The sequence below is a fragment of the Lathyrus oleraceus genome, chromosome 4 (genome assembly GCF_024323335.1).
Source record: "Lathyrus oleraceus cultivar Zhongwan6 chromosome 4, CAAS_Psat_ZW6_1.0, whole genome shotgun sequence".
NCBI lineage: Eukaryota > Viridiplantae > Streptophyta > Magnoliopsida > Fabales > Fabaceae > Lathyrus > Lathyrus oleraceus.
The window spans coordinates 44,148,290-44,171,721 of record NC_066582.1 but is presented as its reverse complement, the minus strand read 5'-3'; the positions used below and the strand labels follow the sequence as shown (position 1 = coordinate 44,171,721).

Genomic DNA, 23,432 nt, shown 5'->3' with positions numbered 1-23,432 from the left:
TCTTTTTTGGCGGGCTTTAGACGGGGCGGGGTGGCCCGTTTTGCCACCCTTAATATATATATATATATATATATATATATATATATATATATATATATATATATATATATATATATATATATATATATAAAATTAAATATATATATATATATATATATAATAATCTGTTTTTATTGACAGAGAAAGATAAAAAAAGTGATCTTTTTCTAAATAATCATTTTTTTCAAAATAATTTCTAAAATAACCAATATTTCAAAAAAAAATCAAAATAACCACATTTCAAAACAAATGCGCCGGATCAACTGGCGCATCCATTTAAAATCAAGAGGAGGCGCCAACATCATTGCCGCATGCTTTAAAAGCAATGCATGGTGGCGCCAAGGGTGTTGGCGCATGCATGTGCTTTTGCCCATGCTTCTGGCGCATGCATGTGTGACGCATAACCCTTTTGTGCATGCATTTTGATACTTCTTCTATAAATAACTCGCCCTTCAACCATATTTTTCACACAACTTTTACCATACAACCACATTTTCTTTCATTCAACTTCAATCTCCTTCAAGCTTTTGAGTTTTAACCATGTCTGAATACATTCACAAGCGAAATATCGATTTAACATTTTCCACCGTCGCGTCTCCGATAAAGATTCAACTTTGGAATATAGATTCGTTTGAACGTCTTAATCGGACGTTGAGCAGTTGGTTAGATGGAGAAATTGGAGATGGTGAAAGGATTAGAAGAATCCAATGGCTTGTGTCCAAGTTCAAACAAAATGGAGAAGTGCGTAAATGTGTGGATATTAAGACTGATAGAGACTTTCATAGGATGATGCATTATATATTCAAAATTGTTTTGATGGTTGTAATCGCTTAGTTATTGTAATGGTATTTTAATTGTTTGTGTTGTTATTTATATAATGGTATTTCCTCACAAACTTATAATATGAAATAAATTTTGTTTTTTATATATTGCAACAGAGGTACATGTGATTTTATCTTGTTGTGCTCGTTTCATCACTAGGACAGTTAGTACGATTGTGACCTGGCCGATGACATGAACTACATAATCTAACCATTTTGTTCACAGTATCCATTTCGGTTCGAATACGGGTGCTGTTTGGGTGACCCTTTTTCTTCCTTCGTATAACTTCGTTGTGCCAGACAATGTCCCCTTGATATTCTGGCCAGTAATCCTCTTTTGCCACTACGGAAAAACTAATTTTGTAAACATTTGATAGGCTGGTTACTTTGTAAACGCCAAATAATAAGTAGAGTGGATCCCTTCGAACCTTCGAACATGCCACAATGACATGGGAGCAGGGCGTACGAAAGATTTGGAACTTTCCGCAGTCGCACCAACCTCTATCTAGTTCGACTCTGTATTGTCCCATCGGCATGCCCTCATTGTGAATCATGGACTCAGCAACATTATACCAACCTTTAGTATGGTCAAACATCGTGACCACATGTGTGTTTGCTTTGGAAACTTCGTGTCTAATGAATTTCATTGAAGCATCATTAAACAACTGCCCAAATTGCAACACTAAACTCCATTTGGAATGTCTGGTCTCAAATAGCGCCCCTGGTCTGAAATATGTTGCCTGCACCAAAGCGGTTATAGGTAGGTTTCAGATGCCTTTGAAGACAAAGTTCATTGATTCCACAAGATTTGTTGTCATGTGGCCCCAACGTTGACCGTTGTCGTATGCCCTAGTCCACTTCTCCAATGGAATACTGTCGATCCACCGTACTGCATTTGCGTTTGACAATCTTATTTCTTCGCGGTAGTGTTTGAAAGAAGGTTCTGATAATGCATAACCTGCATTGACAATCTTCTTCAGCAATGTTTTGTATTTGATCTCTCGCATAAAATTTTGAGCAATATGTCTAATACATAAGACATGCGTCGAAGGAGAATCCTGCCAGCCATCCTCAATGTTATTATATGCACTGATGATTGAAGGGTGTCTGTCGGAGATTAAACATAAGTTAGGTTGAGGTGCAACATGCAATCAGAGATTTATTAGGAAAAAACTCCATCCCTCAGCAGTCTCCCCTTCAACAAGGGCAAATGCGATTAGAAAAGTGTTGTTGTTGCCATCTTGTGCCACTGCCATCAGTAATGTTCCTTTGTTTTCCCGTATAACCATGTACCATCAATTTGTATAATAGGTTTATAGAAAGAAAAACCTTTGATACATGGTTAATACGTCCAGAAGAGACGGTGGAATATTTCATTTCCAATAGCACACGTCCCGTCTGGTGTATACGCGGGCAACGTTTTCAACTTGACAATAGTCCCTGGAGCATATTGTTTAAGAGCCAACAAGTATTTTGGAAGTTGTTTGTAAGAATCCTCCCAATTGCCATATACTTTTTCAACCGCCTTTGTCCTATCTATCCAAGCCTTCCTATATGATGGAGTGTAGTGGCATTGTGCTACAATATGCGAGATTATTGTACTCGGCTTTAACGACGGATTGTCGTCAATGACATACAAAATTTCATCGCATATTAACTGAGAGCTAAGTTTTCGATGGTCTTGCATTGGGTTTATGAGCATGCATCTGTGAACTGGACCCATGAATCCAATCTCCCAAGAATCACTCCTCTTCCGATATGAAGCTGACAACCTGAAAATGCAATGCTCATTTGGATAATAAATTTTGGATCTCAATGCATTAGTTCTATCAACTCTGAAATCAGCTGATAGTTCCATGTGAAACTTTTTAATGGCTTTTACACAATCTTCTTTTGTGCAAAATGTGTCTCCTTGTTTCAAAGATCCTTGTATTTGCACATAAGGATTGTACCATATATCTGATGAAGGTTCATCGGAACCCAAATTCAAGCTTGTCATGTGTTAAGGTTGACAATATTCATGATTAGCTGGTAATGGCTCCTCTTCTTCATCATCGTTCACCATTGAATCAACCAAAATCTCGACTTCTTCTTCTTCGTCATATACAACATTCACCTTATCTTGTTCGTCGTCATCAGTTTCACAAAACACTTGTGACTGATCAATGAACTGAGACACTTGTTGTTGTTGTGGTAATATATACAACTCTATATCGTTGTACCCAGATTGTTCGTGACTGATAAACATATGATGAACATCGTCATCATCTCGAATCTTCTTCTGATAAAACTTCACCTGGTTGTCTACAAACCACGTCGAATTTGTATAGATGATTTGACCAACAGGACTGCACTGCAATTTCTTTTCTATTCTTTGTTTTAGATTTGAAAAATTTGATCGTCGATTTATTGTAAACTGAGTTACCTCTGTGTTGCGAAAACAAAAACTGAATAATTGATGCTCAAATATTTCACCTTCGGCATGGGCACTGATCATGTAATATGGCGAGGAAGACATTTTTTAAAATCTAACTTTAATATTTCTACTGATCTGTATGGGTACTGATGGTGAATGCATTGCTATGTTATTCGCATGCAATTAAATAGGGTAAACGTTGAATGCATTGATCACGCAATTCATCTGCAAAGATAAGACAATGCAATGAAAAGAATCCATGCAGAGACAAGATAATACAATGCATGCGCCTAGTAGAATCTCTGCACACACAAAGCATGCACCTGCACACAAGGAATCTCACAAGAATTTATGCCTTAATAGTCCAAAGCATACGCTCATTCCAATGGTGCATAAAGCAACCTAGACGCCCATGCCTTTGACGCCTCTTCATTGCATGGCAAAAAACACATGCATGTGCCACTAGCCTTGGCGCATGTGACCATGCATATGATAAAAGCAAGCATGCGCCTAAGACTATGATGCCTACTCTATTGTCCCATACATGCATCCAATCACATGTTGCGTAGCTATTCAACCTATTCAAGACTTTTTCATCTATAAATAGGGCATTAACTCACAATATCCCATCCTCTACAACACTAACAATCAATCTCTACAATACTCCATCTTTACCACACTCAACCTCTGCAGCATTATGTCTCTGTTGACTATGGGTGATGAACACAGAGGAACAATCGACAATATCTCGACATTTGTATGTTATTACTCTCTTTTTACTTATTTCGTATTTATTTCGTATATATTTATTATCTATGTTTTTATTCTATATTACCTTTTCTTATTTTATTTCTTACTTATATTTTATTAGGACCTAAAGCGATTTCGATGTCGTGTACATGAATATGTACCCCACGATCCTTTGATAGAACCATATATTAGAGGATGTGATTTTGGAAATCTCCTCAATATAGTCTCATACTCGGTTGACTACACATTTATTCTTGCTTTGTTAGAGAGATGGAGACCCGAGACCCACACATTTCACCTTCCTTTCGGTAAGTGTACCTTCACACTTGAGGACGTCTACATGTTGTTGGGTCTATGTATAGATGGTAAGGCCGTGAATGGCAGAGTTAACCAGGACAACTCTATCTGCAATAAATTATTGGGTGCCCCTTTGTGTGACGACCAAGTTGAGGGAGAGTCATCCAGTCAAGCTAGGGGGCAAGGTATAAATTTAAAATATCTCAAACAATATTATGCGAGTATAATATTATCCGGAGAATCAACCGAGTACGAAAAAAATAATTAAAGTTCGGCGTTATATTATGATTTTATTTGGTAATTTTTTATTTCCAGAAAGTACTGGTAATACGGTAAATATTATGTATTTACCGTTGTTACGCAACATTAATTAAGTAAGCACATATAGTTGGGGTTCAACTGTATTGACCCATTTATATAATGCAATGTGTAAAAATGCCAAAAAAAAATACTTGTACTTTTTATTCATGTGCATATTTGCTACAAGCATGAGGTTGGTCAAGAATGTCGTCACTCGCCCCGATAAACGAGGAACCATTCATATTCCCGTTTGCAACAAAGTAAGTTTAAAAGTTTACCATATAATTAATTAGACTTTATATTACTATTAACTGTACATAATATTTTTCAATTGTTTATGATCTAGGTAGTCAGTTAGAGGGATGAACTACAATAGGTGTCTGAAATATGCTATAGTAGTTTATCACAATCTATTGGATCACATTGGACCAGACGATGTAATACTCCTACACAACTCTATTTTAATTTAAACATACTTATCAAATTATTTATTATCTAATCGTATCGTATTGTTGTACAGTTTATCTGGAGGCCATATCTGGGTCTTGATCATCAGGTTAACCATGATGATGCTACAGTTTGAACAACAAAGACACCAATTATCCGGTTCACTACTGTGGAGATGCACCAGAGTGACCGGGTAAAACTACAGTTCGGCATGCAGCAACAGATTCCAGAACCTCCGGCGTGTTTGGGAGATTGGCATAAAAAAATAGTTGATGCCTAATGAGATTATTCGGATTGGAGAGACTTCACAAAAGAGATGTGTCATCATTGGAGGAATCGACGACAACACATCTTAAACGAACTAGTCATACATGGTGCTAGACTAACTCAACAATATATGGCATGGTTTAGGTCGGTTACAACGTAACAATTTGTGTCTGAGCCACGATATTTGATTGATCCACGCCAACTAGCTTCCTCATCATACACACAACAACAAGTCCCCATCCAACACCAATGTCAAACCACCAAATCCAACAACCAACCTCACACCATCACCCTACCACATACACCCAACAACCAAACACCCAACTTCGCAACCCATTCATGCCACCCACCCAACAACCAAACACCCAACCTCGCAATCCATTCATGCTACCCACCCACCCACAAAATCAAGAATCAAACCCTACCCACGAACAACCATACGCATCAACCACAACCATCTATAGCCCATATGATTCATATGGATCACTTCATCGTAGCCCCCCCACCAATGACCACCCAAATATCCTATCACCAAAATACTCAACCATTGTTTAACTATAGTACACCCCAAGAACCATTGCTTCGTTTCCAAAACGATTAAATGTCCCAATTTGGGCAACTATATCGTCCACAATTCACCCAACCACATCGACCAAACTACGACAACATGGTCACCGAAGTACATTACAGAAGCGTTGTTGGCCAGAGCCCCCCGACTATTGGGAACAAATGATGACACATCTATCAAATACCGATGGAACTTCCGTCGGACCTTCACACCAACCATCATTGGATCACGTCAACACACAAAGACCCCAAACACCTCAGGAAAATCGTGGGAGACCTCGAAGACAAACTAACGCAACTGGATGTGGAACAGGGGGACGTTTCGATCAGACCGGTAATTGAATTTTTGTCAATCCCATGTAACTTTTATTATATCATGAATAATTTTTTTTATAATATTCTATTTAATCATTTATTAAATAAATAATAAAAATAAAAGATAATATTAGGGTATATGCGCCAGATCAAGGCTCATGCATAGGTGTCATGGTTGCTGGCGCATTCATGCAATGCTTTGAAAGCATGCGTCAATACCAGTGGCGTCTCCTCTTGGTTTCAAATGGATGCGCCAGTTCAACTGACGCATCTGTTTTGAAAGGTGATTATTCCGATAATTTTTTTGAAATATTGGTTATTTTAGAAAATATTTTTAAAAAAATAATTATTTTAAAAAAATGATTATTTAAAAAAAAAATTAAAAAGTTGTAGGTTGCAATTTTTTTTTTATTTTTCTCTGTCAATTTTTCTTCAAACCAAGCAAAACAAATACCTATTTTGTTTTCATCTATAAATTTGAAAGACGTTAGAAAAGTGGTTTTGCAGAGTCAAAAGTGATGTGTCGGTGGTTGAGAATATTATGATGCATGAATATGGATATGATGTTTCCAGGAAATTAGTTGATCACATGTGTAAAAAGGTGAGAGATGAAAATCAAAAGGAAGTGTATTAAGATCTATCTATCATTAGACTCTACTTGAATGATTTCAAATCAAATTTAGAATAATCTAGTTTATAATATTCGCATTTGGTGGCCCCCTATATTTCAACGTGACTCCCAAGTAACAAATTACTAGTCCATTTTCCAGCTTTCATAAACTCTTGAAAAGGGTCTAAATACATCATTTTTGTTTAAAAGCCTAACAAAATTTTGTATAAACTTGATCCAATATATAAATTGTTTGTTTCTACCGAAATTTAAACATGAAATTTTTAAGAAAAACAAGCTCACTTAAAAAAATTATAGAGTTTTAACAAGGTTTCTTTGAATGCTTTATCTACTTTTCATTTAGAATAAATTTATTTAAAATTATTTTTTATTAATAATTAATTATTTTGAATTTAAAATGTTTGTATTTCATTTAAATTTTAATTAGTATTAAACTAAATTAATTTTGATTTATCATTTTAATTACTAATTTTTATTATAAATATTATTAATTTAATTCAAAATATTTAATTTAAAATAAAATATTTAATTATCTGACTCTCTTCAAAACATAACAATCTATTTCTAAAACAAGTCAAATTATAGGTAAGTATGTGTCCGGATTTTGAATTCCGAATTAGTCATTTCTGTAAATTGAAATTCTGAATTAAACATTTACGAATAATTGAAATTCGAACGCGCTTCAATATACCATCCCACACAATCTCAGAGTCAGACAAAATCAAAATTAAAGGGTTTGTCTAAATTTCAAACTCCAAATTTTACCCTATTATCCTTAAAACAAAAATAATTTGAGACAAAGAGGATGGAGAATAACATACTAAGCCAAACTTAAAAACACGACCCTGACAACTTGGTCTCATACAGTACATCATATTTGCCTTGTCAGAAATGAAAAACGATTCAACAATTATGCAATTAGGATTCAGTTATCGTGAGAGCCATTTAGGTACATACTAAGTTGAGCTCCACCATTTTACATGGGTGATTTGCGCATCACACTTTAGAGCGGAACATATTGAACACATTGTAGACTGGATTAAAATATATAAGGGTTTCAAAAATTATTATAGTTATTTGGAAAAACCCAATTCAAGGTTGGACGAAAATCAACACGAATGATTCCGTTAAAGATAATTTAGCTGCAGGGGCGCCATTGAAATGGACCATCCGAGGGAATTGCTAGACGTTTTTTCGATAAACTTTGGCCCTAGACAATTTTAGAGGAATAACCCCTCTCTATTATGATAGTGTAGGAGGAAAAATATGGATAAAATTAGAGTTCCTGACTGCCCTCCAATGCATTAAGAATGAAGTCTTAATGCCTTGGGAATTCAAAAACAGATGGAATAACTGCAAACACATGCGTAGTCTGAAGTGTTTCACTCACATTCATAGAGAAGAAAATAAGTGTGCAGATATGCTTGCTAATCATGATCATGAGTTATTGGTCATTATTTGGTGGGTTGAGGTTCCTTATTTCAATAGAAACAGACTTCTTTCAGAATAATTTGGATTTGCTTCAATATCTGTTTGCTTTATTTGGCCGGTGGGACGCTGGTTGAATATTCATTATGGTAGGTTATGTACTTTTGTTCATATTTAGTTCTTTATTTTGTGGTATATATATTAGCATTTATTTGTTTAAAAAAACTTAACATAAATATATGTTGTCATATACACAAAATACATAACATAACATAAATGTTTTTTTGTCGATCTTACAATTGTCGCATCCACCTTTATTGGAACCTTAGTTGTGTATCTTTGAAACATACTCAACATAACGCTTACATCTATATCCATATGCAGCTTAAAGTTACTGAACTTCATCTTCCCTTTATTATCAATTGAAGGTGAGTGATACTCGATCTTAACACTACAACATTTTGAATCTAAGAAAATCGTTGAGGTTTCTTATGAGAAGGATTTTTAGACTGTGTCGAATCAAGACGTTGTTTTATCCTTTCACAATGTTTTTGTACCAATCAATAACACCTTATTAATTATCGTTGCTCTAGTTTTATTTAGAGAATGGTTTCTAACAACAACGACTGCACTCTGCTGAGATTAACACTGTTGTAATTGAAATTCTTTTAGGGAACAACTATTTTACGGGATATAATATAACAACGGTTTGTAATCATAGTTCATTTTGAAACCGTTTTAATAGATCCATATCTTAATTTCATCTTTAAAGGCTACATCAATAGTTTCTATATTACAACAACACTTTATAATGGTTGCAGTAAATAAATTTTCTTTTTATAAAATGTGAAATCATTTCATTTTATAAACATGGTAATAAATATCAACCATCATTCTCATTTTTTTTATATAATAATATTTATATACAAATTTTAAATGATCTTACATTTAAAAAAATTATATAACAAAATATATAATTCATCATATATATACTTATTTAACTAACTAGATTTCTTCTACCTACGTAGTATTGGTACTAGCTAACTATTATCCAATATCTATACCCTATTTTTTTCTCCAACGGGATAACAAACTTTTCTTCTATTGTTTTTGTTTTATTACAACATGTTTACCATGAATCATATAAATATTGTCTTTCAAGCATTTTAACAAACATTTGATAGCCACATTTGGAATTTAAATAGTTAATCTTGACATATAAACATACAACAATACCTGAAAATCGGTTCAATGACGGACAACATGGCAAGAAGATCTTTGGAGAAAGTGATGATTAATGGAAAGTGTAGACATAGTAGCCGAAGAGATTCAAATGAGCAGAGAGAATATGTATGTTTATAGAATTTTTGAAATAATTCAGCAGCATGCCTATTTTTTTTTCAAAATATATCTATATTACATCAGTGAAAATAACAAACTAACATTGCATACAAAAATTATATCACATCTTAATTGTAAGATAAAACTAAAATGCATTAAAAAAATGTATCATCACCTAGAATTATATCCAAGGATGATTCTACCTTTGACTTTTCTTGATTTAATTATCTTTCAATATCGCTTAACTTGGTAAAATCTTTCACCATTTTCAAAAATTTAGCCGATCAAATTTCAACTTCCTATAAAATGAAATGCACCACTCAGGGGATGCTCGTGGTATAAGACATCCTGAGTTCAAATAAACCTGAACAATTTGAAAATCATTATGGACCCGTTTGTTTTGACTTTTTTTGAAAAATGATTTTTATAGTGTTATATATTTTAGTGTAAAAAAAATTTACAAAGAAACTTTTTACAAAAGCTTCAAATGAAAATTTGGTTTGAATAGTTATTTTTAAAATGTTGTTTTAGGTATTTCATCATTTTATCGAAACTTTTTTTGGATATCAAATTTTCAAAAAATTATTTAATTTTGAAGCTATTTCAAATAGCTTTTCATAAAAATCATTTTTAAGATATAACTTTTTGAAAAAATTGTGATTTTGGCTATATTTTGATCTTCAATAATGTATATTTATATTATAGAATGAACAATTCAATCTTTTAATTTATAAAAAATAAATTTAAAAAAACTTATAATATTTTAAAAAATATTTTTGTAGAATCCATTTTCAAAAATACAAATAAAAAATCTATTTTGTATAACTTCCGGTAGAATTGATTCTGGAGACAAAATCAATTCTACTTTATAAAAAAATAATCCTTCAAAATCACTTTAGAATCAATTATACACCTCTAAAATTATTTTTGCTTCTTCCAAAAAGTCAAATCAAACATGTTAATAGTAAAGTCTCTCTAAAAGCGTGTTTAACTTAAAAAAAGAAATTGATCTTACCTGATCAGGAGGGCCTTCCAAGGTCTTGGTGAATGGGCCGGAGAATGAAATGAGAGGGGGGTGTACCTGCAAGGTGCTCCAATGCTTAAGTCAGAAAAGGTACAGAATGAGGTTATCAGAGTGTGAGTTAGAATACCTGCCCCTTTGCCATGAAAGGGGTATTTATATTGAGCCCCCAGCGCTGGGCCAAGGCTCCTAATGGGCTGGATTAGCTAGGCCCAAGGAGGAGCTGCCAGGGGACGCGTAAGAAGCGTTAAGACCTAGACCAAGGTCTGCCCCCTGGTCCAACTGCCCCTATCCCTAAGGAGACAATATAGGGGAGTTGGGTGACGTGGTGAGTGAGATGCCGTTATGGCTCTGCCCGACACAACTTAGGTGTCCGCGGCGTGGGTTGACGATGAGTGGATGGAGATCGTATGGGGAGGACCCGCTCGTTGTCCGACACGTATTTAAGGGGCCGGGGAGACGTTCTTCGGGCGGACGGTCGTTCACCTGACGTGTCCTCGTGGTCGTTTGGACATGGGCTTGGCGAGCATTGGGCCGTGCCGTGCCTAGTGTCATGGCCCAGTCCAGAACAGGAGCCCCCCAAGTCGAGTCTCTGAGCCAGAGAGATGACTTATGTTTCAACTAAGGGTTCCCCGAGACGATGGGGAAGCTTGATCGTTAGACAGGTGAGGTCGTAACAGACCTGTTCATGACCGACCCTTTCTCCGGGAATGTCGTGGATGGAGGTGATCGGTTGGTCTGCACCTTCCTTGTGGTAAACGTGGGTATGACGCGGGGAGGTGGCGTCTTGGTGAGTCGAGGAGACGGATAGGTGCTCGGGTCGTTTCAGTTTCTTATCTTTGATAGACGTGTCTCAGAATTAGTGGGGTCGCTTCGTTTCGTGTGCAAAGACGGCGTAGGCAGGCTAGGCAATGATGACCTAGCGTGTTGGTCCACGTGCCAAGCCCTATAAAAAAGGGGTTGAGTAACTTCATTTCCACTTTTTTCGCTCACACGTTCACCGGAGTTCTCCACATTCTCCCTCGTTTGCTCGCTCTACCGTCTGGACCGCCGTCTCCGCCCGTCCTCCTATCTGAACCACCGTCTTCTGCTCGGGCACCACCGTACCCCTTTCAACTTAACTATGTCAGGTATGATTTTCCACTGTGATCCACTGTTTTTCCTTGTTGTTTTCTGTCAAACGCATGCTATTTTTGTAGAAATGTGGTTAGGTTTAACTTAGGAATAGTGTAGTGGACTGTAGGTGTATATTAGATGGTAGAAAATAGGGTTGGGATCATGCTGTACCGGGCATAAATTTCATATGCCGGGCAATACTTGCATAGGCTGTATGAAGTTTATGCCCGGTCTCCATAGAATGCGCGCGTCACCGAGTTGAGCACGGTTAGTGTCCGTCGCCGCTACGCCCTTTCACTTGACCTGCGGTGGAAGGGTGGATTTGATATGACGTCGAATTCACTCTTTCTGTCTGCGTTTCAGGTGCTACCGGGCGTTTACGACCGAGGAGGGAAGATTCTGGGTCCTCCACCGAAGACGCGACAATCGCTCGTCTCCCTGTCGGGGATGGGAGTGTCCGAGATGGTACCGAACACGCCTCCTCTTCCGGGCAGGTCGACTTCTCATGGGTTGCGGACGAGCCCTTGGAGGAGGAATCAGACTTCTGTGACGAGGCCATCATTGCTTACGCTATGGTCGAGACCATAAGCCGGGAGGATCCCCCAAACTGGTATTGCTGCGCCCCCAAGGAAGAAGACCGCATTTGCCATCATTTCCCGGGGAAGCAGTTCACCATGTATGAATTTGCTTTCCGTGAGGCGGGGATTAGACTGCCCTTCAACTCCTTCCAGATGTCGGTCTTCAAGTGGCTCCGGCTGGCGCCGTCCCAACTACATCCTAATGCTCTCGCATTTATGCGGGCATTCGAGTTAGTTTGCCAGTTCCTCGGCATTGGTTGCACCCGGGCTCTCTTCTTCCACGTTTTCCATCTCCAGAGGTCCGGTTCCCGTGGTCGCCACAGTTGGGTTTCTTTCAAGCAGCCCGTGCGTCTGTTCAAGACGTACGAGGATTCTGTTCGCCATTTCAAAAACCGGTGGTACGTGGTGATGCCGATTACCCGGGCTGCCCTTCACTCTCTATACTACTATCAGCGGAAACCCAATGGGGAGGAGACGCTGATGTCGAAGATACCGCTGAGGTGGCAGCGTGATCATTTCGATCTCTCCACGGCGCATTACCGAGTCAAGTATGCGATGCTCGGCGAGGAGGATAGGCTCGCGTACAAGAAGCTGGTCGATTACGTGCAGAGCTTCAGCTTGGGGTTCTGGGCGAATCGACAGGGCGTGCCCTACCTGGATGAGGCCGGGGAACTAATCACCGAGGCGCGTTATATCAATACGAAGGCTCTGCTCGAGTGTGATACCGAGGAGGAAGCTCTGGCGTTATTGAGTAGGCAGACTTTGTTTAGCTTTTTATTTCTGTTTATGACTTCGCTCGCTAATGTTGGTGTGTACTTTATTTGCAGGTGCCATGCCCAATGCTCGTGATCGGGTGCTGAAGCTAGCGAATCAGGTCGGCGCTCCTGACCGGGTGCCCAAGAAGAAGAAGAAAACTGTGGCCCGTCCCTTGGAGACTGCTGGCGATGCCGGGGCTAGTCCCTCGCAGGCGGCGAGCGTGATTCCTTCCTCTCCTCCTCGATCTAACCCGATCAACATTCCTGATAGCAGTCCGTCGCCAGCGGCTTCTCCCCTCCATAAACGGAAGCGTCCGGCTGGGGCCCTTACCAGGTCGTCTCCAGGAAGTTCGAATGGACCGGGCAGCTATCTTCTACCTCCCTGCTATGTGGAACGGTCGTTCTTCAAGGCCGAGGAGTCGATTGCTGTGCCTGCGCCTGAGGCCAAGGCTATTCTGGACCAGGATGTTGCTGCCCGGAGGAAAGATCTGGCCAGGGATATTGCTGCTGTCATCCGGGTGATGGAGACGGCCATGGTTTTGACCGACACTTCGGTCTCCACCGCCTCGCTGGAGGATGCCCTTTTGCAGGTTCGGACGGAGAAGGAAAGACTATCTAAAGATCTGTCGGACTACAAAGAAGAGCATCAGCTGCAGGAAGGGCTGAGCCAGAAGCTGGAGGAGGTGGAAAAGGAGAGGGACCAGTTGAAGGCTGCTAAGGCGAGCTTGGAAGAGCAGGTGGTCGACCATCAGAAGCTGACCGAGGACAACGCTGGCCTACGGGCTCAGGTTGAGTCTCTCGAGGGAAAGGTCCGTCCTCTGGCAGATGAGACCGAGGAGGAACGCGCCCTTGGTTCGCGCGGTGAGCTGCTAGGGCATATTCGGACTCTCAACCAAGATCTCGTGGCCTGCTTCAAAGAGGGTTTCGACAATGCTGTCGAGCAGCTCGGGCTTCTGAACCCTGAGTTGGTGACAGTAGGGTCGGCCTATAACTGCTGCGTCCGGGATGGTGAGATTATCTGCCCGTTTGAAGCGGAGGAGGAGCTGGGGGGAGAAGAAGAAGAAGAGGATGAAGAGGTGCTCCGAGCGGAGTCTTAGTTTATTTGTTTTTCTTTGATTTTAGTTATCATGGCCTGCGTGCCTTATGTATTTGGCCTTCGGGCGTTGTAATATGGCCTTCGGGCGTACTTGGCTTCGGCCGCTCTTATCGTTTTTAATGTATGAGTATTTACGTTATCATTCATTGTGCTCGTTTGTGTTTGATACTTGTCTGTATGAGTTCGTACTCTGCTCGACTTTGTTAATCTCCTCGGTTTAGGGAACCGACGAAGTGTCGGGCTTTGTGCCCGTGGGTATCGAGGCCCGGGTCCGTTGTTCGAACCCTGGTCCCGAGGCTTGGGCCCTCCCATCGCGAGCTGGGTGCCCTGCCAGTCCTGGTACTTCGACGTTGAGTCTTGGTCAAGATCCCAACCGTCGGGGAGGGTTGTGTTTGTTATGTGACCCCGGATCGTTCCCGGGTCTCGTGGTTCCTCCCTGGGGTTTTGGGGACGAAGAGCGTGGTCGTACCTGCCACGTCTCCCCGTGGTGTATTTAGCTGTAATATTGTCTAAGTTTTTCTGCGTTCCATGGTCGAGCGAGTTGTTCTCCTTGTAGGTTTTCTAGGTAATAGGCCCCGTTGCTCGTTTTGTCGCGGACGCGGTAAGGGCCTTCCCAGTTGGCCGCCAGTTTGCCCTCTCTCGGGTTTTTCTGGTTTCTTCTGAGGACCAGGGTGCCGACCTGGAACTCTCTTTTTATGACTTTCGCGTCATGGCGTAGTGCTATTTTTTGTTTGAGGGTTGTTTCCCTGAGAGCTGCTTCGGAACGTATCTCCTCGACTAGGTCGAGCTCGGCTCTGAGGGTTTCATCGTTCATTTCCTCGTCTAGGGGCTCCTCCGTCCTCCTCGTTGGCGCCCGTATCTCCACCGGGATGACTGCCTCGGTGCCGTAAGTTAGTCGGAACGGGGTTTCCCCGGTGGTAGAATGTGGTGTCGTGCGGTAGGCCCATAGCACGCTATGTAGCTCCTCGACCCATGCCCTCTTTGCCTCACCGAGTCTGCGTTTGAGGCCACGTAAGATTACCCTATTGGCCGCCTCTGCTTGCTCGTTCGTCTGCGGATGCTCGACAGACGTGAAATGCTGTGTGGTGCCCAGGCTGGCGATGAAGTCCTGGAATCCTCCGTCCGTGAATTGTGTCCCGTTGTCTGTGACAAGTGCCTGGGGTATACCGAACCGAGCGAGGATGTTGCGTTTGAAGAACCGGAGAATGTTCTGCGCGGTTATTTTAGCCAGTGCCTCCGCCTCGATCCATTTGGTGAAGTAATCCACCCCGACGATGAGGTATTTATTCTGATATGACCCGGTGACGAAGGGTCCGAGGATGTCCATGCCCCACCACGCGAAGGGCCATGGGGAAGACAGTGATTTGAGGTCGTTCGGGGGTGCGAGGTGCATGTCGGCATGTCGTTGGCATTTGTCACATCTTTTGACGTGCTCTTTCGAATCGTTTTGCATGGTCGGCCAGTAGTAGCCTGCTCGAAGGGCTTTTCGTGCGAGCGATCGTCCGCCGAGGTGTTGAGCGTTAATTCCCCGGTGTATCTCTCCAAGTATGTCGGGGACTTTCTCTTCCTCGACGCATTTGAGTAGTGGGATGGAGAATCCTCTCCGGTAGAGTTTGCCTTCGAGGAGTACGTACGAGCATGCGCGTCGTTTGACAGTGGTCGCCTCTTTCGGGTCAGCCGGGAGTTCGTCTCGTGTGAGGTAATTGTAGATGGGTGTCATCCAACAGCGGGCATCTCCAATAGCGTTGACCTCGAGTGGAGGCGGTAGTTTGTCGATGCTGGGCCGAGGGAGAATTTCTTGGATTACTGATTTATTCCCACCCTTTTTCCTCGTGCTGGCTAGTTTCGAGAGAACGTCTGCCCGTGTGTTGTGCTCGCGGGGTATGTGTTGAACTTCCCATTTTTCAAATCTATCAAGTTTTTCTTTGACGAGGGACAAGTACTCGAGGAGGTTGTCGTTCTTGGCTCGGTATTCTCCTCGCACTTGTGAGGCCACGAGCTGGGAGTCGGTGGATATTTTTACCTCTTTTGCTCCCAGGTCCTCGGCTAACCTCAGGCCTGCGAGGAAGGCTTCGTATTCGGCTTGGTTGTTTGATGTTGGGAACGCTAGCGCTAATGATACCTCTATCAGGATCCCTTCTTCATTTTCGAGGATGATCCCGGCCCCGCTGCCTGATGTGTTAGAGGCGCCATCGACGAAGATCGTCCATTTGTGGGCGCTTTCTGCTGGAGTCGGGCAGTGGGTCATCTCCGCGACGAAGTCGGCCAGTGCCTGAGCTTTCAAGGCTTTCCTACTTTCGTATTGTATGTCGAATTCGGAGAGTTCCAGTGACCATTTGAGCATCCTCCCGGCCATATCCGGGCGCCCGAGCAGCTGTTTGATTGGCTGGTCGGTCCTCACCTTTATCGTGTGTGCGAGGAAGTAATATCGTAGTCTCCTCGCTGTGTTGATGAGGGCCAGGGCGACCTTTTCGATTTGCTGATATCGGAGCTCGGGGCCTTGGAGTGCTTTACTCGTAAAATAGATGGGTTTTTGTCCTTCGTCGGTTTCTCTTATTAGAACGGCGCTGACGGCCTCGGTTGCCACGGATAGGTATAAGTATAGGGTTTCCTGTTCTGATGGCCGTGATAAGACCGGGGGTTGGGACAGAACCTTCTTTAGATGGAGTAACGCTTGCTCGCATTCGTCGGTCCAGTCGAAGGTAGCCTCTTTGCGAAGGAGTCTGAAGAATGGCAATGCGTGCTGGGCGGACTTGGCGATGAAACGGGAGAGTGAGGCGAGCACTCCATTGAGTGACTGGATCGATTTTTTGGTTTTCGGGGTCGGAAACTCCGAGAATGCCCGGCATTTGTCGGGGTTGGCCTCTATCCCTCTTTCGGTGAGATAGAAACCGAGGAACTTGCCTGCCCGGACTCCGAACGTGCATTTTTCGGGGTTGAACCTCATTTTACACTGTCTCGCCTGCTCGAATACCTTCGCGAGGTGTCGAGCATGGGTTGTCTCCTCGTGTGATTTGACGATCATGTCGTCCATGTATACTTCGAGCATGTCCCCTATTTCGTCCTTGAAGACTTTGTTCATCATGCGTTGGTATGTAGCGCCAGCGTTCTTGAGCCCGAACGGCATCACGTTGTAATAGTAATTGCCCGTTGGGGTCATGAACGCTGTGTGTTTCTTGTCTGTGGGCGACATAGGGATCTGGTTGTATCCACTATATGCGTCCATGAAGGACAAGAGTTTAAAACCTGCAGAGTTGTCAACGAGCATGTCTATATTAGGGAGGGGGAAAGCATCTTTCGGGCAAGCCCTATTAAGATCAGTATAATCAACACACATGCGCCATTTTCCATTATTTTTCTTAACGAGGACTACATTAGAGAGCCAGGTTGTGTACTGGGCTTCAGAAATAAAATTTGCCTCTAAGAGGTCTTTTACAGCTCGCTCGGCAGCTTCTGCCTTTTCGGGCGATTGCTTGCGTCTACGCTGTGCTATGGGCTTGGCTGCCCGGTCTAAAGCTAGCTTATGACACGCGATCTCGGGGTCCAGCCCGGGCATTTCTGCGGCATTCCACGCGAAGAGGTCCGAGTTCTCTTTGAGGCATGCTACTAGCTCTTCTCTTGTTTCCTCGGGTAGTCCTTTACCTATCTTCACCGTCCTTTCCGGATCGTCCCCAAGAGGAATGAGTTCGAACTCTCCGTCGGGGATTGGTCGGACCGGGTGTCCGAGAGAGCGTTCCTTGGGGAACCTCCCCTCTTCGGTCTCGTCCAGCCCGATGCGACAGTCGAGGTCGATGGCGTTGATTCCTCGGGCAGGATCCCCGGTCCTGAGTTTTTTGTTGTTGCAGTTGCTCTTCGTGCTGACTACGGCCTGTCCTTTTACTGCGGCGTCGTAGCATCGCCGGGCTGCTTCGATGTCACCATGGATGGTGACCACACGTCCCAATTTGGTGTAGTATTTCATCTTTAGGTGGACGGTGGATGGGACCGCGGTGAGTTCGGCCAGTGTCGGGCGTCCAAAGATGCAATTGTAGAGAGACGGACAGTCTACGACCAGGAATTGGATTTTGACTTCCCTGGCCGTTTCCTGTTCGCCGAAGGTGACGAGGAGCTCAACATATCCCCACGGTCTGGTTGTTGCTCCGTTGAATCCTTGGAGATCTGATCCGACGTAGGGGGCTAGGTTGGTCTTGTCTAGCTTCAGAGTCTTGAAGAGGTGGACGTACATGATATCCACTGAGCTGCCTTGGTCGACCAGGATGCGTCGTACGTCGAATTGGGCCATCTTTGCCCTTATCAATAGTGGGATGCCCGAGTTCGGGGATCCGCCCGGGAGTTCCTCCAGGAAGAAGGATATTGGGTTGGATTTTCCCCGGTATTTTGTCAATGTCGCTTTCTGCTCGGGGGCAGTCAGTAGGAGTTCGTCGAACTTACGTTTGACGGAGAGGGCCGCGGATTCCCCGTTAGTTCCTCCTCCTGATATCACCAGTGTGGTAGGGAAGTTTTCCCAGGGGCTAAGTGCAGTGATCTTGCCCTCGGGCAATGGTTCGGGGAGGAAGAAATCTTCCGGTCGTGACACGCAGAGGGCCACTTGATAGGGAGAGTTGTCAGGGGGCGTGTCTTCCCGGGGTCTCTTCTTCTCTGGCTCGCCGTGTCTGGGAGCTTCGTTCTTCCTCGTATACTGCTTCAGGTGCCCCTCTTGGATTAAAATTTCTATCGCATCCTTCAGGTGGACGCAGTCTTCGGTCACGTGCCCGTGACTTCTGTGGAACCGGCAGTACTTTGATTTGTCGGTGTGGGGCTTTGGTGCAGACGGTTTTGGGAACCTGACCCTGCCCTGCTTAAATTCAGAGTTGATACATTCTGCGAGGATACGCTCTCGAGGAGCTGTCAGTAAGGTGTACTCGCTATATCTGCCCGCGGGGCCTCTTCCTTCCCGGAGCTCGCGAGGTCTTTCTTCTCTTCGTTTGTCTCCGTTGCGACGGGAAATGCTCGTGTCCTCGCGTTTCGAGTGCTCGGTCTCCCCAGCGTTACGTCCGCTGCGGGCATTGTGTGCCACCTGCTTTTCCTCGTATCTGATGTAGGCCTGGGCTTTATGCAGGAGCTCGTTTAAGGTGCGGGGAGGCTCGATCCCTACGGCTCTGCTAAGTTCACTGCCGGGCAAGAGACCTCTCTCGAGGAGATACTTCTTCATGTGCTCGGTGGTATCTACCTCGACAGCTTCCTGGTTGAATCGCTCGATGTATGAGCGCAGTGTTTCATTCTTCTTCTGCACTATGGCTTCAAGGGTCGCCTCAGTCTTGGGGTGACGACGGGAAGCTGTAAAGTGCCTGGTGAACATGGACCTCATGACTCTCCATGACGTAATGGACTCAGGGGCCAAGCTTTTATACCAAGCCATGGCCCCTTTCCTGAGGGTCGTTGAGAACAGTCGGCATTTGAGGTGCCCGGTTATATCATTGCGGTAGTCGAGCATCGCGTTGACGTTGTCGACGTGATCGTCGGGATTTGTAGTCCCGTCGTACACAGCTAGATTTGGTGGTTTCTCCATGCCTTTGGGGAGCGGGGCTTCCATTATTGCCCGAGACAGGGGGCAATGCAAATCTTCCTCGTCGCTCCTTAAGGGAGACAGTTCGTTGTTGTCGGGGCTGCGTCCGCGCCTTGGTGATGTTCCCGCTCGACCACCGTCACGACGGGCGCGGGCCCTGCTGACGTGGGGTTCTGGAGAGCGACGTCCTCGCTTCTTCGTTGGCTCCGAACGTTGTTGCATCCTACTCACCGGCTGGGGTCGGGCCTCTTGTCGTTCGGCTTCGAGGGCCATGATTCGTTCGTGTTGCTGGTGGAGCATAGAACCGGCCTGATTGAGGGCATTCACCATGGCAATCATTACGGCGTCTCCTTCAACGGGAACGGGAATGGGATGAAATGTCTCTGCCCCTAAATTGTGGGCGTGAGAGGCATCCCCGTTGTTTCGGGGCTCTGGAGACGGGGTGGATGGATGACCGTCCCGAGCGCCCGTTTCATGGGATGGCGGGCCGTCGTCCATATCGTGGTCGACGAGGGGACGGCTGTGATCGCTATGTTGTTCTCCGGCCATGTTGGAAGGACAGAAATAAATGAGCTTTTGATCCTCGTTTGATGAAGATGGGGATAGCTGGTTCCCACAGACGGCGCCACTGATCTTACCTGATCAGGAGGGCCTTCCAAGGTCTTGGTGAATGGGCCGGAGAATGAAATGAGAGGGGGGTGTACCTGCAAGGTGCTCCAATGCTTAAGTCAGAAAAGGTACAGAATGAGGTTATCAGAGTGTGAGTTAGAATACCTGCCCCTTTGCCATGAAAGGGGTATTTATATTGAGCCCCCAGCGCTGGGCCAAGGCTCCTAATGGGCTGGATTAGCTAGGCCCAAGGAGGAGCTGCCAGGGGACGCGTAAGAAGCGTTAAGACCTAGACCAAGGTCTGCCCCCTGGTCCAACTGCCCCTATCCCTAAGGAGACAATATAGGGGAGTTGGGTGACGTGGTGAGTGAGATGCCGTTATGGCTCTGCCCGACACAACTTAGGTGTCCGCGGCGTGGGTTGACGATGAGTGGATGGAGATCGTATGGGGAGGACCCGCTCGTTGTCCGACACGTATTTAAGGGGCCGGGGAGACGTTCTTCGGGCGGACGGTCGTTCACCTGACGTGTCCTCGTGGTCGTTTGGACATGGTCGTTTGGACGTGGGCTTGGCGAGCATTGGGCCGTGCCGTGCCTAGTGTCATGGCCCAGTCCAGAACAGAAATTATGAAGAGAGAAATAAGTAAGAATGAGTGTGAAATGAGAGAAATATATACTAAATGAAATAGATTTGAGATTTATTTTAAAGACAAATTATGAATGATTATTGTTAATATATATTTATCAATGTTTTAAAAATCGGACCGAATCAGACGGTTCAATCGGTTGGATCGGTAACCGGAGAGGAATCTGGTTGGATCAATCTTTCAAAATCGTTAGTGGATTAAAATCGGAGTAAAATCGGAAAAATCGGGTTGAACCGGTCAAAACCATTCGAACCAAAAAATCAGAGTCGATTTTGTAAAATCATCTGATTCAATAAAAAAAGCATCAAATTAGCTTCTTTTTTTTTTTAATATATCAATATCAAAACTTAACATATATTTCACAATAAAAAAAAGGAATTATATATATTTTTTACAACCATATAAACTTATAAAACTTGTCACTCAATTATAGTTTTTCTTTCAATCACACTCCATCATCACCATGCCGTCTTTTTTAAACATAGTCACGATATTCAATTCAATATTGACTGTCGTTTAAATCAATATTGTTTATTGTTGTCAAGTAAGACTTATTTGTCGTAGTTCAACTCAAATTCATTTTTTTTGTTTAATCAAGAATATTGTATTATTTATTTTTGATATTCTATCTTAATTATTTGAACTTTATTTTAGTTAATATATTCTATTATTTTAGTTTGGTTTGAATTGATTTAATTTATTTTATTGTAATATTTTAATTTGATGAAAATATTTTTAAATAAAGACTGAAATAAAGTGTAAAACTATGTTATTATATATATTATCGATGTTGTTGTATTAATTTTGTAATAGATTTTTAAAATATTTATTTTATTAAGTTGTGGATGTATGACTATGTGTGACTTATTTATGAAATTTAATTTCATATTATTAATTTATTTAATAAATGGTCTGTTTGTAGGTTTAATTGGTTAAAATAATTAAATCTTCAACGGTAAGTTTCATCGGTTCGATCTCCGATTCGATTTTTAAAATATTGATATTTACCCGTTTTAACCTCTAAACTTCCATCTTCTTTTAGTAATATTTAACTGATGTGTTTGAAATATTAATTTATATAATAGGGAGATGTGATAAATAGAATAAGATAATTGTGTTTTTATTTTCCATTACTATCGGTTAAACAAGTGAGAATAGAAGAGAGATAATATTGCACATTAAAAAGAGAGTTGTTTTTAAAATAAATTTAATTATATTTTAAAGGGTTAATGTCTATTTTATCCATTGCCATACCAGCTATTTTTGAAAAATTCTCCTATAATTTTTTTGGACTTCTGCCCCCATCTTATAAAGATTCCTCTGATCCTTCAAGAAACTCAATTTTCAAAATGATGTGATAAACTTCTTTTAAATTTATTATAGATTGCATTGTTGAAATTTTTTAATAAATTATTATTTTTATTAAATGCCACATGCCTTTCATTTATTCTTATTTAGACATAAAAATCATAAAAAGCTAGTCACATGCAACACCGCGAACACTAGGTCATGCTACTAGCTTTGAATTTGTTTTCCAATTAAATATACATATTGTATTTATTCTTATCCATGATATTAATTAAATAATAATATTAATTAAATGATAATATATGATATATTTTATATTATTAAATTATATAATAAATTAATATTATTAAATATGTAACTTATATACTAAATATATAAAAATATTTTATATTTTATATTTAATAATACAAATTTATTATATAAATATTAATTTAAAAACGAAATTTATTATATTTGAAATTTATTTATTATTTAATAAGATATAAAAACTATTTATAAATAATATATAAATAATTATTCATAAAAAATAGATTTATTACATTAATTATATTTGAAATTTACATTTTATTAATTTAATTTGATTAAAATTTAATAAATAATTAATAAATACTATAAATATATTTTTACGTTAATTATAGTACACAATTAATTTAATTTAAGTTTTACTATTAATTTACGTTAATATATTTACACTATTGATAGTGCAGCAATTATGTGTAGTATAATGCAGTATCAATACCGTGCACTAATTATAGTGCACCATTAATTTGATTTAAGATTTACTATTAATTTAGGTTAATTTTATTAAAATGTAAATAATTATAATGCAGTATCAATGCATAATTATATAAGTATGAATGCTGAGACATATAAATCACTAAAGTAGTATGGCCTAGTTGTAAGAAGTATGAACGCTTGTTATTTTTAGTTAAAATATTTTTAATATTTAAAAATAAGTAAAAAAGAAAATAAAAAATCAATATAATATTTTTAAAAAATAATAATTAAAGAGAGATGTCAACTAAACAATCCACATCACATTTAAAAATAAAAATAAAAACTAGGAGTGTCACACTATTATTTTTGATGATTGAGTTTTTTGAAAGATTAAAATAAGAGAATCTTCGAAAGACTATGAC

At 41.4% G+C, this 23,432-nt stretch overlaps 2 protein-coding genes across 3 annotated transcripts; one reads left to right on the top strand and one right to left on the bottom strand.

Moving 5' to 3' along the window:
- The first annotated feature begins 11,174 nt into the window (after positions 1-11,174).
- Positions 11,175-14,264, top strand: LOC127138767 (uncharacterized). 2 transcript variants are annotated; one of them, XM_051065286.1, is made up of 2 exons: positions 11,175-11,770; positions 13,162-14,262. In XM_051065286.1, exons 1-2 carry the CDS (start codon positions 11,764-11,766, stop codon positions 14,184-14,186), a joined length of 1,032 nt encoding a protein of 343 aa, XP_050921243.1. In that variant the 5' UTR covers positions 11,175-11,763; the 3' UTR covers positions 14,187-14,262. The 2 variants fall into 2 exon arrangements, with proteins under 2 accessions (XP_050921243.1, XP_050921242.1); XM_051065285.1 differs by lacking the exon at positions 11,175-11,770 and adding an exon at positions 12,362-13,085 and having other exon boundaries at positions 13,162-14,264.
- Positions 14,265-14,678: 414 nt separating this feature from the next.
- On the bottom strand, positions 14,679-20,279 carry LOC127135914 (uncharacterized). The gene is made up of 2 exons (XM_051062537.1): positions 15,820-20,279; positions 14,679-15,180 (listed from the first exon to the last, which is right to left on the bottom strand). The coding sequence occupies exons 1-2, from the start codon at positions 20,277-20,279 to the stop codon at positions 14,679-14,681; spliced, it is 4,962 nt and encodes a 1,653-aa protein (XP_050918494.1).
- Between the last annotated feature and the right edge of the window lie 3,153 nt (positions 20,280-23,432).